Below are 18,615 nucleotides of genomic sequence, written 5' to 3' on the forward strand. Positions count from 1 at the left end.
TGTATCTGGTATTGTTCAGAACATCCCACAATTTCCGTTGGACTACTAACCTAATCATTTCAAAGCAGTGGTTCTCAAAATTTTTATTTATCATGGGATACTTTATTACAGGTTTAATTTTTTTGTGGATCAGTGCCCCCAAGAACCCTCTACTACCCTAATGTTCCATTCCTCTATTCCTCTGTCCTTGCCTTCTCATTTAGTGCCTGCGCCCTCTTATAAGATCCCTTGGCTCCTACTCCTCACACGTGTTGTGACTTCCAGCCTCAGGTCCCTATGTGGTGGTCCATTGTTAGTTATAGCAAGTGGTTGGGAGGCCCTAGTATTAGCACTGCATGTGGTGAACTTGCCATGGGACTGGAAGGTGGGGGAGGATGGCTGGAGTGTGGGGTGGGCAGTGTTGAAGGGTGGGAATGGGGGTGGGATGGGGATGTAGATTACTATCTGTGGACCACCATTTAGGCCCTGGTGGCCTCTGGTGATCCACAGGCTTAATTTGAGAACCGCTGATTTCATGAAAAAACAGGATATTATACCTAAAATCAAGGGAGAGGACGGACACCTTGTGCTTCGAAGATGTAGGTGCACCTGGTCTCAGATTCCTGCAGTGAGGTGTGAACTCCACCTACGGCTGCCTCATTGTTGGGGGAGTCTTAGGTGGTTAAAAAGGGCTTTTTGAAGAAATGTATTCTGGTGAAGGGTTGTGGTTTGGTTGGATGGGTGATGAGAAATTTGTTTCAGGAGTACTGGCAGTATAGCAGTGCTGAAACTGGGAGGCTGCATGTACTAATGGATTGGGAAGGTTTCTTTATCCTGCTGTATTCCTGACTCCTTGTGTGATTGTGGGCAAGTAATTTTTTGGAATTTCAAAGTCTCCAAAGTGTCAAATGGAGACATGTCCTTTACTACCTCCAAGAGGAGTAATCAGTAATGTGATGGGTACATATTATAGAGAATTGCAATGGCTGCCACTCATGGATGAGCTGAGTTTGCAGAAAATGAGATAATTGTTGCTTTGGATATTATAACATTTCTAGTTTTAGTAACACATTCTCTGTTAATGCTCTTATTAACAAATTAATATAAGACATATCCTTATTTGGCCTGTTTTTTTGAAGACAGTTGCACTAATTATACAATGAGTACATACTGAGATCCATTAAAAAAAATTAATGGGGGGGCGGTTGGTGTTGAAAAAAGGGATAATCTAGCAAAATATTCTAGTTTGGATTAACTTTATATACTAATATTTTATATTATTTAGTGGGAAGAATTATAAATGTACATCTGTTTGTTTTCCATCTTCTTTTTTTGGTGATGCTGGGTATATAACATAGGTCCTTGCTGAGCACAAGATCTACCACTGAGCTATACCTCAGTTTGGATTCTTTAGTATTTAGTCTTGAAGCTCAGTGCTCAGTAATTCAGGAAAGTAGATATGAAGCTTAGAGGTGTTTAGGCACATAATGAACAGTCATGTACAGTGCTAGGTAGAAACTTCTGAATGTGCTTCAGTTGCAGAATTTTGGTCTTCATTTGTATAATGATGGGCTGGTGCTACTCCCTGTTAGTTTACATCTAAATATCATGTTAAGTAACCTTTAGAAAGTGAATCATTTAACTGATTAAAATTCACTCCATATAAATCTTCTTTAAAATATATATATTTTTTGGTATTATCAGTGTTGCAGGTAGGACAGATTTTTAAATATATAAAATGTTTAGGAGAACCTTTAAAATATACTTTAAGAAGGAAATCATTTTAATGAATTATAATGATAAAGATGTATAAAGACCCAAGCTTTAAATATTATAGGAAAAGGCAATATATCCTGGAAAATGTCTGTGTAAAATTAAAGAACATTTGCTTACTATCAATTAAGGAGAGAACATTTTATAAAAATGGGGCAGAACATTTAGAAGTCATAGGGCAAATGAAAATTTAAGTTTTCTATCTCAAATACTGTCTACTCATTAAATGTTGAAATGTTCCGAAAACCTGTCCAAGTAATCATTTAACTTCTCTTATTTTAGGGTAGGCCATCACTCTCATGTGTTAAAAATAAAAACCCCCAGGGAATGTCAACGTTCTGTGTTCTTTAGTTTGTTGCTGAATTATTTTAGATTAAGAGGAAAGTTTTGTTGCTGTATTATTTTAGATTAAGAGGAAAGTTTTATAAGTATTCTCAATCATTAAAAGATTTAAAATGGTAATTGATTTATAAGAAACTATTTTCTGAAATGAATTATTTGGATATGGACTTGATAAATATTGTGGGACTCAGATAAATCAGATTTTTTTTTTAGTGAACTGCATATACCCTGGGTAAAGGAAACAAATGAAGATATTAGAAAATGGAAACAGTTGGAGACTGGGGTCATTTGGGGATTTATATTGTACTCTGTCTGCACAGTTGCCCTTTTTTTTAGGAGTGTTTCCTGGAAAAGAGGGGCAGATGAACCTGGAAGTAAGTAAAAGCCATTCTAGGTGTGTAGCATCAAGGCAGTTGATACCAAGCATCAGCTAACTTTTCTCTTTATACATCTACACTGCATGGCCTGCACCAAATAAGGAACTGAACCAGGGGTATGTTTTTACCTCCACAGCTGCCTCCTTCCATCAGAGCACCTTGTTGAACTTAATGTCTATTCACATATCATTGGCATGTTTCCTAGTATTTAATTATAAAGCTGGGAAACAAAGATTATACAGTTTTATTACTGTGTAAAAACCCAGTTGTGGTACATTTTCTAGTAACTTGTCAATGTAGGAAAGGATAATGCATACTATTTCCTGAGCTACCAATATTTTTGACTCCTTCTGTTGATTAAGATTTTTGCTATTTCCTGTAGAGCATTAACCTAAAATTTAATCACAAGGGAAAATAAAACATGATTTGGAAATGTTTCCAAATCTTTTAAAAAATGGCCATACAGATCCACAGATTTCAGTATTGTTGATGCCCATTAAAAAAGAGGCATTGACTGTTTCTTAACATGATTGACCATGCTAATGTATATAGTTGTGCATCTTAGGACATTAAGTGGTTTGCTGCTTTGATGGAAATTATGGTTCAGTGGGTTGGATACAAGAGAGATGATTGTTCACAGAATAACCTGTGAACTTTCACCCCTCTGTATGGAAACTTGTTTCAGGGCCAAATCCTTGTAGCTGTCTTCTTGCCCCGGTCAGTGCCAGCCGTACTATTCACAACACTGCTGCTACCGAGGCCTAGGTATGTAAACATTTAAGGAGTTTTTTTAAAAGTTTTTAACATCAAGCTAGGTTTTAAAAGAATTCAAATACATTTTGGTATGCTTACAGGGTAGTTTATGTGATTACCTTCAAATTATTACTGTGTAAATTTTAAAGAGTTATTTTGTTTCTTAGGGATTTTCTAAGTAAAAAATATTTATACTTGCTTTATAGTAGAGTGGGGAAGAAAACTTTGAAAACTGAAGAAGCATACTGTTGTCATCCAAACTATTTCTAAACAATTTCTGGGCTTTATTCATAAAATAGGTACACCTGGGACAATTAATATTGTTGACTGTTTTAACATTGCCTTCTTTTTATTTTACAAGCTAAGAAGAGATACCAGTGAAGCTAAATAGTGGACGAAAACAGGAGTGTTCTATTTTTTTTTTGGAGGGGGGCTGAGGGGCCATTGTTTTAAAATTGCCATTTGACTTTCAAAATACTATTGTTAATGTGAAAATAATTAGAACACATATACTACAATATATATTAAGTACAGAAGCATTTAATTGCTATAAAAGATCTAGAAGTAAAATAAGATTTCTCTTTTTAGAAAGTTGCCAGTGTGACTGTAGTCAAGTTCTAATTGTAAAATGGGGACATTTTACCTTTCTTTCTTTGGATAGGATCAGTTCTTAAGAGCAGCCCCGGTAACTGGAGGAATGGGAGCCGTTTTGATGAGAAAAATGGGCTGGAGAGAAGGAGAAGGATTAGGAAAAAACAAAGAAGGAAATAAGGAACCTATCCTAGTTGATTTTAAGACAGACCGAAAAGGTAATAAGTTCCCTTTTGAAATGTTTATTATATCTCTTAACATTTAGGGTTTCATCTTCTGTACATTTATTGTGGTCTTAGTATTCTGAACTAGTGGCATCTCTTCCTGTTTAATGCACAGGTGTTTTTCAGAAACAAACAACTTTAGCTAATCTATATGTAGATGGAGACAATGGTTTGAGCTTTTAAAGGCAGTTTTCATCAATGCTAGTTGAAATATAAAATTTTCATGTTTCTAATTTTTGACTATAAATTTAAGTAGATGTCATTATTCTTTTGACAGGGAATATTTCTAAGAACTGATTTTTTCTTTTTCACATATTTAACATTTTTTCTTTATTTGATAGTCTTGTCTATAAAACGTTTTTGCTTTTCCTTTTTTTCCCACACTTGGTTGTAAAATTGTTGGCTGGAGAACAGTAAATCAACTAATGACAACAGTGTTATTACCTCTTCATATTAACTTGTGTTGGTGCACATTGGAAGTTACAATATTCTTTTTTAAAAAAATTTTTTTATTAGTTTTTTAGGTGGACACAATATCCATATTTTATTTTTATGTGGTGCTGAGAATCAAACCCAGTGTCTCACGCATACTAGGCGAGTATACTACCACTTGAGTCACATCCCCAGCCCCACAATATTCTGATATGAAGCAGTTGAGTGAGGTCTATATGGCCTGCTAGTATACTCAAAAAATGTCACTTAGTATCTTTAAACAGTTTTCTTCCCATGGAATGTGTTCTGAGTGGAATCACCAGTGGCTGTTAGCTCAGCATAGCTTGTTTAGGCCTGATTTTTACAGAAGTGAAATGTTTCTTGTTTCTGTAGTTGAACAATAACGTGGCGTTAATAAGTTTACTTGTGTTGATGAATTTGGGAACAGAATGTTTGTGTACCAAGTATGCACTGCATAATCCCAGGAAGTATTCTCCTTAGAATTGTACATGATTTGGGTATAAGTTTGCAGAAAGGACAGGTTTTTGGACGATAAAATAATATACTGGCATATAATTGGCAAAGGGAGTGATTGAAGTTTCCAGTAAAATATGTGAAAACTCATTTATAAATCCCTGGAGACACTATCTTTTTCTGGAACACATTCTTAACAGAGCATTATTTTGATTGTTTTTGTGGTACTGGGGATTGAACCCAAGGCCTTATACTTGCTAGGGAAATAGTATACCATTGAACCTACACCTCTAGTCATTTATAGTTTGAGAAAGGGTCTTGCTAACTTGTCCAGGCTGACCTCCACCTTACAATCTTCCTGCCTCAGCCTCCTGAGTATCTGGGACTATAGGCATTTGTCACTACACCCAGCTAATACATTGTTTTTAAGTCAGGAAGTTATAAGATCATTTGGAAAAGTAGCTAGTATTACATAAACTGGAGATGTTTATCAACATATGGTAAACAAATGGTATTTAATTTGTATATTTGTTTACACACTAGATTCTTATACTATTATAAACATGTTCCAAGATCATAGATGATTTTAAAATTATAAATGTTGGAGCTGGGTTGTGGCTCAGTGGTAGAGTGTTTCCCTAGTGTGTGTGAGGTAGGTTCGATCCCTGGCACCATTGTGTCCATCTACAACTTAAAAAAAAAAAAGATGAAAGATTGTATGAATCAGTTGAATATTTTACTTGAAAACATTGAGGTTCAGGCTTAAATACTGGGAGTTTTTCTCTATTATCCTTGAAAGTGATGCTTTTGAAATTGATTTAGTGAAAATTGGCTTTTTTTTTTTTTTTTAAGGTCTTGTTGCAGTAGGAGAAAGAGCACAAAAGAGGTCTGGGAATTTCTCTGCTGCAATGAAAGATCTGTCAGGTGAGAGCACATTTTTGAATTTCCATCTTGCTCCACCTAAATCTTGAATCATAATTTGTTACAAAAGTATGGGAAATAATTCAGAACTGGTTGTTTTTTTCTTTGCAGGCAAACATCCTGTATCTGCCTTGATGGAAATTTGTAATAAGAGAAGGTGGCAACCACCTGAATTTCTCTTGGTCCATGATAGTGGCCCTGATCATCGCAAACATTTTCTCTTTAGGGTAAATATGAATTTCTGCACTAATACTTAAAAGTTAAGAGGATAATATAATATTATTAATCTGTGGGTTGGGGGTGTATGTGTGTGGGTAGACTGGATTTTTTTAAAAATTGAAGGGTACTTTAATACAGTTGGAAAGAAAGATTGGGCAGAATCTGGTGAACAAGTTGTTCATATTTTCTAGTGGAATGTGGGAAGTTAATCTAGTACTTTTATCAGGTTGTTGGTTTTTTTGTTTTCATATTTTAATCTTAATTTGGAAAACTGCTCTTAACTTGCAGTTCCTTTTTGCAAATCATTTGCTTTTTCTGGGCTGACATTAATTTAATGTACATAGCGGCTGAGATTAATTTACATAGTATGGGTTTTATATTTTTGTAAATTATTTTTCTAGCATTTAGTGAAAAAATACAAAGCTAATAGATATTAAAGTTTGATGCTGTTCTTATTGTATGTTTTTCTTGAATAGGTATTGAGAAATGGAAGCCCTTACCAGCCCAATTGTATGTTTTTCTTGAATAGGTATTGATAAATGGAAGCGCTTACCAGCCCAGCTTTGCCAGCCCTAATAAGAAGCATGCTAAAGCCACAGCAGCTACTGTGGTTCTTCAAGCAATGGGCCTTGTACCAAAGGACCTCATGGCTAATGCCACTTGCTTCAGGAGTGCCTCACGTAGATAGATTGAGGTTTTATATTAATCATTTCAGATAATTTTACTCTGCATCACAATGTATTTCCTCTTTAATGTTGTAAATATTTGGCAATTTAAGACATTGTGTAAAAAGCAATCTGTACAAACATCTCCAGGCTTTGATTTTTGTACCATGGAAATTGTATTTAACCATACAGGGTTTTGGTATGTTTATATTGTTTACCTTAGTGATGTATTTGTTCAAGTGGCTAACATCCAAACAATTGTTTGAAGGCATCAGTAATCTTCAGTGTGGAATGTTAAATAACGCTTTTATACTGTATTTTGTACTATGATGTAACTCCCTTCCTTATGGCTAGGCTGCTGTAACACTTGCCTGTAATCAGTGAAGGGCTGTGCACCTTGTACTATTTCTCAATGGGTTCTGCTGGACAGATACTGGGCCAGTGTTATTGAGGTAATCAAGCAAGATCTGTTCCACAGGGCTAATGCCACCATCTCCCCTTAAAATTTTGTAGAGGTTATAAAAAGAAAGTGGTATGTTGTGTGATGATCAGCACTAAGTCCTGCATTCCCATGTAAGCCACTTGGGTCATAAGAAGGGGTGTCAAAATGAAGTCTGATTAGAATTTACTGCAGAGGCCAAGTACATTTAGTATGGCTTGAGTTGTGATATAGTTTTACTTTGATGTGCATTTTGAATTTCAGCTACACCTAGATAGACGTAAATTGATAATTAAAATGCTGTAACCAACTTATCTAATAAAATTGGCAACCAGCCACTATTTTGTTGACTATGAGAAAGTTTAAATTTATGTTAATTTTTAGGGTCTGATAGAATATTTCATGTGTATTACAGTGGTATTCATATGCTATGTCTCTAAACTTTATTTTCAAAAGCTCAAGGCCCAAATACAAACTTCTCTGGAATAAATGTGGTGTTTTATTTTCTGGATTATGAAGTGAACACGTCTTCACTAATACTATTTCTTTACCCAGTGCCTTTGATCTCCAAACATGTTTATATGAAAATACTTTTATACACATGCATATACACACAACACATGCACACAAAAGAAAATGAAATGCTACTTTGTTATAATACGCATACGATTAGAATACCCCTCGAAAACTTGATATATCGACTACCAGTAGGAAATATATCGGGTAGGTACATCACCAACCAGCTCCACATACTGCCTATGTTTATTTTCTACCATTTTTAATAAAACAAGTCTGTTAATCTTAGGTAAATTACTAAAGTAATATTTTTGCCCTGACACCATTAGTCACAATGCCATGAAATAACTGTCACTTGGAAGGAAACACTGCTTTTTAATTGTTTTCTACTCAGTGTACAGTTGGGACTATAGCAATATAGAATTCTCAAATTATTTGAGGTTTTTAAAAAATGTATCGTCTTCATATCTCAAAATCTAGTTTCAAAACAGTAAAAGGAAAATGATTTAAAGCCTTAATGCTATTGCTCAGTGCATGTAATAAAAGTTAATATAGAAAGTTAATGTTCATAAACACTTGAACATCTTTAAGTATATTCATTTCTTTAACTTCCAAAATGAACTTTAAAGCCAAAGGTATAAGAATCTTGAATTTCCTTGCTTTTTTTTTCCTCAAAGATTCCTTTTAGGCTTACTTTGGTGCTCAGGATCTCCAATTACACATGTAGTCATTCACTTCCACTTTCCGTAAAGATGATTTCCCCAGTAATGGTATTTGACTAAGTTGCTCCAGAGTCTTAGGGTGCAACCCACAGTTAGTAAGCTCCTTATGAACAGCTTCCTGTGGAAATGATGTATATGTCGTTAAAAAGCACGTTTTCTCTGAACACTTGATTTTAAATAATTACCATGAGAATTTTTGACAGATGGCCCATTTGTGTAATTAATCGTATATACAGAAGTCAATCCTAAGAATTTGTATATAGTAACAAAGTCTTAAAATATTAAATGTTTTTTTATAGGAAAATATGGTTAAATAAATACCCTTAGTAAAAATGTTAACATAAAACTACAAAAGAATCTGCACTATTAACCTTTGAGTCAGAGCAATGGCAAAACTAATGATGACTAAGAACTTTCAAGTTTTGAAAGTTCTTAGTCATCATTAGTAGCCTGAATTCAAAAAATTTACCCACAAAAATTACATGTAGAAATGATTTTTCCTTTTTGCAATTCTTAATTAGCAGTCTCACAACTTTAAACAAATTCAGCTCACTATAAATTATTTCCTTCAGTTAGAGGAAATTACCTACAATGAAAATGGTCTGTTGATAGGGGTGTACTTACTTTATCCAGTAATTTATCCAGTGGCAGGTGGATATTGAATACAGCTGTTGGCTCATGTGGATATAGTCCTGCAGAAAATGACCCACTCTGTGATGATTTGAGTAGCATGGTCATAGAGTGTAGAGCATGAGGCATGATTGGACCTGTAATCTCCATACTAAATTGATCTTTGTATCCAGAAAGAGCTTGTGTCTTTACATTAATACTTCGTGCCTTCATAAGAAAAAAAAAAGGGAAATTATGATCACCATCTCTCAAGAATTTGTTCCTTAGTTAGAAGTGCACTCAAAACATTTTCATTTGGGGTTTCTTCTCTAATAATTATGGAACAAAATAATTTCAAGACATCAATACATTATTATATGAGTAAAAATGTTTAGTAAATTTTCAGTATCTCCAGTATCCTCTGTATGAGTTTTCCAGTACATTTTTTTTCATAGAGCATTTTATCTAATTATTTACTTATTGACAATATAGAATACTGGGGAAAATCAATTCTATTGCTGTTAAGAGAATATATATTTCAATACAGATACACATTTTTTTTTTCATTTAACCAATGATCCAGTTTCTGAGATCTGTAACATAACTTTTTTGACTATGTCTTTGCCTTGATGAATAAATGAGATTAACTGTCCTTAAATGGCAAGAAAGGAGGCTAAGGGAGTGGGATTATGACTCACTTGTAGAGCCCTTGCTTAGCATGTGTGAGGCACTGGGTTCGACTTTCAGCACCATATATAAATAAAGGTTCATCAACAACTAATAAAATATTTTTTTTAAAAAAAAGATTAAAACCAAAATGTGTTTACTGTCAATTATACTTTATTCATTAAAAGTTTTCATATAATTCAAGTAAAATCAATTTCATAAATTTTCAGGTATTTCTTTGATATATATAATTGTTATATCAAAGACTTTTTACAGGGAGAAAAACAAAACATGTTAAGTACAACACTGGTAGGAGTTATTCTTTAAAAAATAACTCCTAAGAATTTATCATATTGGAGCTGGACACAGTGGCACATGCCTGTAATCCTAGCAACTCAGGAGGCTGAGACAGGAGAATTCTGAGTTCAAAGGCAGCCTCAGCAACAGTTAGGCACTAAGCAACTCGGTGAGACCCTGTCTGTAAATAAAATACAAAATAGGGCTGGGGATGTGGTTCAGTGGTTGAGTACTCCTGAGAGTGGCTGAGGCAGAAGGATCACGAGTTCAAAGCCAGCCTCAGCAGAAGCAAGGTGCTAAGCAACTCAGTGAGACCTTGTCTCTAAATAACACAAAATAGGGCTGAGGATGTGGCTCAATGGCCCTAGAGTTAAATCCCTGGTACCCCCTCATCCCCTGAAAAAAGTATGACAATAGGGCTGTGATTGTGCCTCAGTGGTAGAGCGTTTGCCTAGCATGTATGAAAAACTGAGTTTGCTCCTTAGCACCAGATAGCAATAAATAAAGGTACTGTGTTCATCTACATTTTAAACAATTTTAAAAAGAATCGTATCTTCAAAAAGTTCCTCTTAGAAGGTAGATTATAGGAATTTGTGAAGTGTATAATTTCTTTTAATTACCTTAAGCATTTGCATCGTGGCACCTCGGAAAGCTACAGGGGATAAAAGGGTTGGTGGAAGTCCTGCCTGTGCACCTGAGGTAGCAACTAAACTCTTGCAGTTGATCAAAAAGTTCAGCAGGGTAAAGGTGTTGATTCCTTTCACCAACACAACAGACTCAGGTCTGTGGTCCATTTGCACTTCGTGTTTCTCTTTACGGCTGAAGATGACAATCAAGGAAATTACAAAAGCAAATCCCACACCATTGGGAAAATAGTTATCTTCATTCTTAATCAGCTATGACCCCCCCCCCCCAACAAAATGAGAATGTTACCACTTCCTCTTCACTACTTTCATAAGTTTGAAATCCACTTAACGTTGGCCACTTCAATTTGCTAGAAACTGGTAACTGACAAAAGCTGAATTCATTCTCTAGTCAAAAACTTCTCCCACATACTTAGCCAACATGAAATGTTTTCACTTAAAAATCATTTAATAGTTCAGAGTTTATTGATAACCTAGGGTCCTGTTTCTTAATGTCATAATGGAGAGTTAGATTTAATATGATCTAAAGATAATTTAAGATTAGTTATTTTAAACTGCCAATGTTAAACTGCTCATAATTTAGTAAAAATTAGTTGTAATTAAAAGGATACAGCTTGATAGAGTGTATATCTGGTTTTTTAATTTTATCTTGTACACCCATCTCTTCCAGCCAAGAAAAACTCTCTTCTTCATCTTCATCACTGATTGCTTGTTCCCTATGAAATTGCTATAGTTAGAGTTCCTATTTCACAAACCTGTTACTTTTACAAATCTATTTCACTAACCCATAGTCACTGGACTATGTAAAAGCTTATTTTAATCACATACTCCCCAAGTCCCATGCTTGTTCCATGAGCTTTCTTCTTTTGGTCATTTTCTTCTATTAAAGGCAAAGAAAATTCAATACCTGTATAAAAAAAACAAGTCAGTTTCTTCAACCTTTGACAGTAGTCCACAACACACAGACATATGCACACATGTCCTTGAAACAAAAGGCTCAGAAAAACAATGTTACTACATGTGATACTTTTTCATAAATTATATAGTGTTACTTTTTAAAAACGTGTTGATTAAATCTACTAAACAGATCTCATGATTACTGATAGGCTGACCAGTTTAAAAATGAAGTTATTAAGATGGTGGAATGAGATGGACATCATTACCCTAAGTACATGTATGAAGATATGAATGGTGAGACTGTGTACAACCAGAGATATGAAAAATTGTGCTCTTTTTGTGTACTATGAATTGAAATGCATTCTGCTATCATATATAACAAATCAGAATAAATTAATAAATTTTTTAAAATGAAGTTTTTCAGGAGGTAGATAATTTAAATGTAGTATGAAAGAATTTCTAGAAGAGCATATTAAGATGGTAACTTTGTGGCCAATTGTGCTAAAGTTTTACTTAGGAGATTAGAGAAGGGTACACTATTAACTCAAAGTTACGTGAAATGGACAGCTTATTCAATTGCAGGAAAAAAAATGTTTCTTCAAATAATACTAGTAATTAAATGTTAAAGAAAATTCAAATTGTAGCTTTTAAAATTTTATATATATAAGTTTTTACTATATATTAAGTGCAGTATCCCTACTGCAAACCTAAACTTTTACCTTCATTTTTCATAGCTTCTCTTAAACCTCTAGTTGTAGGAGATATTAGAGCTGTTATCACATTACTTCCTGCGAATCCTGCTGCTCGGAACAGCACAGTAAACTGATAGGTACAAACGTAGAAATAGGGGCAAAGTTTTGTCTTCAGCAGGTTATACAGAGAAGTAAAGCTCACAGACCTATAAAGCAAAAGAATTTTCCTTAGATATTATTAAAACATTTACTTAAATGTTTAAGGTTTTGTATAATTTGGTCTGACACCTTGCTTAAAACAAATGTTTTAGTTTCTGGTTTGAAATTTTGCAGTTAGGTACAATTTGGTTTTAAAAAACTGGAATTAAGGGGCTGGGGTTGTGGCTCAGAGGTAGAGTGCTTGCCTTGTACACATGAGGCAATGGTTTCAATCCTCAGCTCCACTTAAAATAAGTAAGTAAAATAAAGGTATTGTGTTCATGTTCAACTAAGAAAAATTAAAGAAACCGAAATAACAGGAACTCACGGATAACTTCTTAATACTTTAACAAATAGTGTTTATCACTTAAATGCTACCCTTTTTCTTAACAAAACTTAATTGAGCTGTCATGCATATCTATAATTCCAGAACTTGGGAGACTGAGGCAGGAGGATCTCAAGGCCAGCCTCAACAACTTTGTGATATCCTGTCAAAGAATAAAAAAGGCTGGGGGGTGGGAGTGTAGCTCAGTGACATAGCACTCCTGGGTCCAACCCCTACTACCAGACCAAAAACAAAACAAAACAAAACAAAAAAATAACGTTAATTGATTGATAACTAGCTGTTAAGTTTCTCTTAGCAACTTATGCTAATGAGAAGAGCAGCAGCCACTGATAAGTAACATTAAATAATTATTACTGTCTGTATTTACTGTATGTATGTATATATATATATATATATATTTTTCATATTTTGATAAAGAGTGATAAGAGAAAAAAGAAGCAAACAGTTTAAATGTTTGGTTATTAATGGTTATTAAAATTCAGGGCAGTGAGATCCTTCTACCAGTCTATATTTCCACAAGGAAAGGAAAATTCACCACTGAATTGCACAAGTTTTGTTTTGAACTAATCTTACCAGTCACTCATTAAAATGTGTTGCAGTGTTTCATCATTTGACCAAGGAATTGTCTTTCCAGCCATTTTTCTATCAGCTCCAATACGAGGGAACAGTGGTAACCAAGACAAGGCCGGGTGGAGCCAATAGATAAGGCTCTGCTGGAAGGCACAACGGAGCTCAGTGGAGAGTTTAGGATCCTAAAATCCAGAAGGGATAGTGCATCATTTTTGACCCATGAGAAGTACAGAATTTTACCGGAGTCAATGTATACCAAACATTTAATCTACAAAGTTTGATTGCTCTTTATGGAAAAGCATTACTGTTACAGGGGCTGAAATATAGTTTATCTTTGGCACAACCTTTCTGGCGAGCAATTAGTCTGCTAAACATATCAGAAGGAACATACAAATAACTCAGATGGCAACATTCTCCTATTTCTACTACCCTTAAAAACAAAAACTGTATTTTCTTTCATAAGCAGTAGAAGTATGTTTGTATAGAGAGCACTATGCTATACATAATCCTTGTACCCCACAGAAACACTTTCAAAAATAGTCAGTGTACACTGGTAATGCATGACAATCCTCCTGATTTATTGAAACAGATATACAAAGTTTTAAGTAATTCTTTTTAACTTAGTTTGAGTTGATGAGCTGCTTCGAAGCAATAAAGGTGTATTTCTCTAGAACCACTCTAGAACTCTAAATTTACAATAAACCATTACCTAGGTAGTGATATCAGTGCATATCTAAAAAGACTATATATTCTATACAAGAAAACCAGTAAAATCCACTGCTCTTGTAACCTAGTCAATTGCTTTTCATTTCCTTTTATTTTCTCTCCAAAAAAAAAAAAAACCTTAGAAAAGAATGGTTTGATGCCTCCACCATTGATTAATTCTCAGGACAGGTTTCTCTATTTAATGGGCTATTACACAATCTCTCAAAAATGTGTATGAAAGCACCATTTGGAAGGAACAAAATTCGCCAACTCTTTTTATCTTTAAATATCAGAAGAAAAACTTAATGGGAAGAAATCTCTCTCATATTTTACAGAAGCATTTTAAAATACTTTATTGGCTACTTTAAAACAAAGTTATTTTATTTCAGAATTACCTTTATACTTTGAGGCAAAGTAACTTCTGTTGCTCTACAATGCTGAACAAGACCTTGAGCCTCCTCTTGTGCTTTCAGATGATCTGCCCAGGTAAAGGGTTGAGAAGAGGTGACAAGGAGTCGGGTTTTAATACTCCAGTCCACAGGTAACTCAGTATTTTCTGAGAATGGAGTATCCAATTCAGAGAATGATATGTGTGAAGCCTTTTAAAAGAAAAAGAAAACACAAAAATCAGTAGAGTTTCAAGAAAAACTCTTTAATCTAAATATTTTATTAACATATCTACAGTCTCTGAATAGCAAAATTATATAAACTGTATACTAAATATCATTAAAAATACACTACACACTGAAAAATTCTGGAAGGTGCTATATTGACCTATTAATAGTAGTTTTCTCTAAGAAACAAAAACGTGTTGTTGGAATGGAACTTGTTTCATTTTTTAGTTTTTACTAAAAAGAACACTTATATAGTACTACAGATGTTGCTATCAAAGTAGAAATCTTCCCAATGTCTGATAAAGTACCTAAAGCCTTTGAAACTCTGGAACTTATGCTAAGCTGCTCTTCCTGCAGGTAACTTTAGGTAGGACCCTTTAAGGCCATATTTCAGAATCATTTTCTGATCTCAAAAATCTACCATTAACCTGTTTTGCGGTCTTTTCAAGTCAACATTATCTACAGTACAAAAATTCTTGTAGATAAGTCATTGTGTGGAGGTAACCGGAGGATTTGTTTTGAAGATTTAGTAAAGGATCAAGTTGAATTAGTAGCTTATATGGAGGGGTTCCTCTGAGTGATAAGCTCAAGAAAGAAGAGTGTTAAAAAACTGATGGGGGTAAAGGGCAACCAACAACTCTCATTCACTATGCCTACTTTAATTCTGGTGACCATTATAGCAATCCTTACTATAACATACCAAGTTCTTTATCTTGGCTGATGCCATCTTTTTAACTCTGGTACAAAGATAATCACTTTCAAGTATCTCTGCAAAACTATTTTTCAAGCAAAATGCTTCTGAGAAGGATGCATTTATAAAAACATATATTCTAATGATATTAAAAAAGTATTACCTGGGATAGTTCGGTAGCTGTTGTTTTTTCAGATAACGTCTCTTCCCATAGCATATCATTTTCTTGATTGGTATCTGAAAACTGAAGATAAGAAAATTGTCCTTTTAAAACTTAAATAATGCTAAAATTTGCTTTAAATGGGTACAGAGGCTCACTTGGCAAACCACCTTCTCAGTAAATGCCAGTGCACACAAATTTATACACACTCCATTCAATCCTATCAGTTTTTTCACTTTGGGTCTGAACTTTAACATTAAAATTAATAGGGAAAAAGGCCAGTTTTGTGTATTTAATAATTGACATACAAACTTTAAGCTAAAAGACCCAAAAGGCTTCAGATTAAGACAAATTCTCGTGAATTCTGAACAGATTTATCCTCACTATTCCTCCATCCCGCGTAGTTTTGTGTCCGAGAGAAGCACGGTGCCGTCCAAGCTGCCCTCCAGGACGGGTTCTAAGGCTTTCTTGCGCTCTCTCGCAGTTTACGTCCACGCTCGAGCAGAGGCGCCGCACATGGGGCAGCCTCCACAAACCCCGTCTTTCAAGAGCATCGGCCCCCAAGGCTCAGAGCACCCTCAGGCCACAGGCGACAGAAACTCTTCGCGCCCATTTCTCTGCCCCGAACGTTAGAACTTCCCATCCCTAATTCACAGCTGGCCCTCCACAAAAGATGACAGCCCCTCGCCTGGCAGGCACAGAGACACTCACCGAGCTCGGCGCCTCCGGTTGGCCGCGGGGCAGCCCGTCCGAGGCCTCCGCGGCGACCCGCAGCCGGTTGTCCAGGCGGGCGAAAGGGTTCCTGCGGGCCGCGGTCGGACCGCCGATTCTGCCGGCAGCGGCCGGGAAGGGGCGGAGCAGCAGCCCTGCCGCCAAGGCGGCGCGGCGAGGCGTCGGCTCCCGCAGCTCGAGGGGGCTGGAGGCGGCGGCCTTTTGGCTCCGGGACCTTCTCCTTCGGAGCCGCACTATCTCCGGCGGCCTTTTGAAGCTGGGCGAGTAGCCGGGTACCGAAAGGGCCATGACGCGAAGCGGCTCAGGCCGACCGACCGCCCAGCAAGCACTTCCCGCGCGCCGCGGCCCCGCCCCCGACGTGGCCCCGCCCCCGCGCGCCGCCGCGGGACGTGCGCGGCAGGCAGGCCTCCCGCGAGGTCCCGCCCCCGGCTGCGTTCCTCAGGCCGCTCTCGCCAGGTTCTGGGCTGTGGTCCTGCCGTGAGAAGAGGCGACTGCGGGCAGCACTTGGCCCAGGGCAGGTGTACACTACACCACTGGGCATCGAAATGGCTGAACGCTACTCAAGTCTGCAATAGGGAAGTCATCACCAGGGTAGAGGTCTGGGCTCTGGGGCTGCTGATGGGCTGCTGTGTCCATAGAGGTGGTGACAGGGCCAGCGCCTACCCATGCCCTCCTTCCCCAACAGAGAACTCAGAAAACAGCACACTTCAAGCTCAGTACCCTTTTCCCAAGGCCAGGCAGTCCCAGCCCTTCACGCAAATTCTCCACAGCTCCCACAGGACAAGTTCCTGTGATCCTTGTTCCTGAAGAAACTCGAAATGATTGAATAATTCAAAACAAAATTTAAGTGTATATGAGTTAGATACTTTTGAGACCTGAAAATATATTCAAAAACTTGAATTTTGACAGCACAGAAAGGCTTGTTAAGTTGTTTAAAATGGAAATAATACATAATTAATAGCATTACTTTCACAGTATAACAAGGCCTGTAACAGACTCAGTAGAATGGTGTGGATTTTGCTGAAAGCAGAAGTTTTTCCCATTAGAAGAATTTTATAGGAGAGGAAAATGTGTGGGAAAAAAAAACAACAACTAAAGATAGCTTTCAGAGTACCCCCTTCAAATGTTATAGAATTATCTTGGATCATCTGCACAATAAATTGGAAAATATTTTTCAAATATGTCAAATAACCAAACATCTTGTGAGCCAGAAAACATGCTTAAACACTGAACAACTTGCTTTTATCTTCCTTGATTTTTCCCAATTTCCAAGGAAAACTCTGGCTTCAAATACTGTGATGGATGGTTCATCCAGCTGAGGTCTGAGAAAGAAGAAGATTAAAATTGAACAACTTGCTTTTTTCTTCCTTGATTTTTCTGAACAACTTCCATGGAAACTTTTGCCTCGTACAGTGGAATAGGTTCATCCAACTGAGGTCTGGAGAGAAAAATTATTACACACGTCACAAATGTTCAGAACACACTGGACAATAGTTGACAGTTGCCATAGTTTAGCTATATTACTTTAAAATAGATCAAACTTGTCCATTAGTATTCCACTGTTAAAATTGGTTAAATTTTCAAGGGGAAAAATACCTTCTTTATCCATTCTAAGTGGTAAACTGATTCAACTTAAACATATTGTATTTTTCCCTCTTTTCAAGCTATGGATTATTTGGGAGGGGTGATGAGAAAATGCAAAGAGCGAAGTACAGAAAGGAGCAGAAGGCAGGAAACTCATAGGACATTTCTATCTTCGGGAAAACTTACTGATATAACACCAGATATACTTTGAGAAATATTAAGTGGTAAATGTTTATCTAAACTAAATAAGATATGGAGGCAACAGGTATACTGCAAAAGCTGAAACAAAAACATTATCTCCTGGGGAATAGAAAAATAAAAATGATTTGGCACTTTAGCATACCTAAAAACACCAGCTGATAACTTCTCCATCACATCTTTTAAAATGCGTAGCTGGAAGGATTGTTAAGGTGGCAACATTAAAGAGAAAGGATTAAAAACATTCAATAGGCTGAAGAAACTAGGCAGGTCAGTTCTTTTTCAAGTTTTGCACTCTCAGAAATTCAAAATGTTGTTACAGAAATTCTGTAAGCTGTCAAGTTTACCTGTAAAACAGGAATGATTTGAGAGAGTTGGTATTACTAAGTCTAAATTTCTAAGTATAGGTGGGAAGAGCAGCAAGCCTAAGGGATGACCACTTTTATACCAATGAATGAAGGCAGAATGATGTATTTAGCACTTACTTTTCACATCTCTTATGTCTGGTTGGTAACAGACCAAAGTATGTGTGTGTGATATATGTCACTAACAGAATCAAAATTATGTAAAATGAAAAAATCTTTG

At 36.2% G+C, this 18,615-nt stretch overlaps 3 protein-coding genes across 7 annotated transcripts in view; 1 reads left to right on the forward strand and 2 right to left on the reverse strand.

The window, feature by feature from the left end:
- Positions 1–7,669, forward strand: part of Son (SON DNA and RNA binding protein) — a 31,995-nt gene extending 24,326 nt beyond the window's left edge. The window contains exons 9-12 of one of the 3 annotated variants that reach the window (XM_026393525.2): positions 3,886–4,033; positions 5,798–5,869; positions 5,978–6,093; positions 6,615–7,669. In XM_026393525.2, coding sequence (XP_026249310.1) covers positions 3,886–4,033; positions 5,798–5,869; positions 5,978–6,093; positions 6,615–6,773 — 495 coding nt within the window. In that variant the 3' untranslated portion in view covers positions 6,774–7,669. Of the gene's footprint in view, positions 1–3,156; positions 3,237–3,885; positions 4,034–5,797; positions 5,870–5,977; positions 6,094–6,561 lie in introns of those variants that run through there. The other 2 variants (XM_026393527.2, XM_026393528.2) reach the window with 2 other exon arrangements.
- Positions 7,670–7,790: 121 nt separating this feature from the next.
- On the reverse strand, positions 7,791–16,598 carry Donson (DNA replication fork stabilization factor DONSON). Its single transcript, XM_026393534.2, has 10 exons — positions 16,228–16,598; positions 15,520–15,600; positions 14,447–14,650; positions 13,350–13,528; positions 12,260–12,438; positions 11,472–11,550; positions 11,255–11,359; positions 10,620–10,818; positions 9,052–9,264; positions 7,791–8,545 (listed from the first exon to the last, which is right to left on the reverse strand). The coding sequence occupies exons 1-10, from the start codon at positions 16,534–16,536 to the stop codon at positions 8,408–8,410; spliced, it is 1,686 nt and encodes a 561-aa protein (XP_026249319.1). The 5' UTR covers positions 16,537–16,598; the 3' UTR covers positions 7,791–8,407.
- Positions 16,599–16,653: 55 nt separating this feature from the next.
- Cryzl1 (crystallin zeta like 1) overlaps positions 16,654–18,615 on the reverse strand; it is a 33,506-nt gene continuing 31,544 nt past the window's right edge. Inside the window, exons 11-13 of one of the 3 annotated variants that reach the window (XM_077795393.1) lie at positions 18,176–18,225; positions 17,660–17,686; positions 16,654–17,570 (exon numbers count right to left, since the gene is read on the reverse strand). In XM_077795393.1, coding sequence (XP_077651519.1) covers positions 17,432–17,570; positions 17,660–17,686; positions 18,176–18,225 — 216 coding nt within the window. In that variant the 3' untranslated portion in view covers positions 16,654–17,431. Of the gene's footprint in view, positions 17,687–18,175; positions 18,226–18,615 lie in introns of all 3 variants that reach the window. The other 2 variants (XM_026393535.2, XM_026393536.2) reach the window with 2 other exon arrangements.

This window comes from Urocitellus parryii, chromosome 2 (assembly GCF_045843805.1).
Source record: "Urocitellus parryii isolate mUroPar1 chromosome 2, mUroPar1.hap1, whole genome shotgun sequence".
NCBI lineage: Eukaryota > Metazoa > Chordata > Mammalia > Rodentia > Sciuridae > Urocitellus > Urocitellus parryii.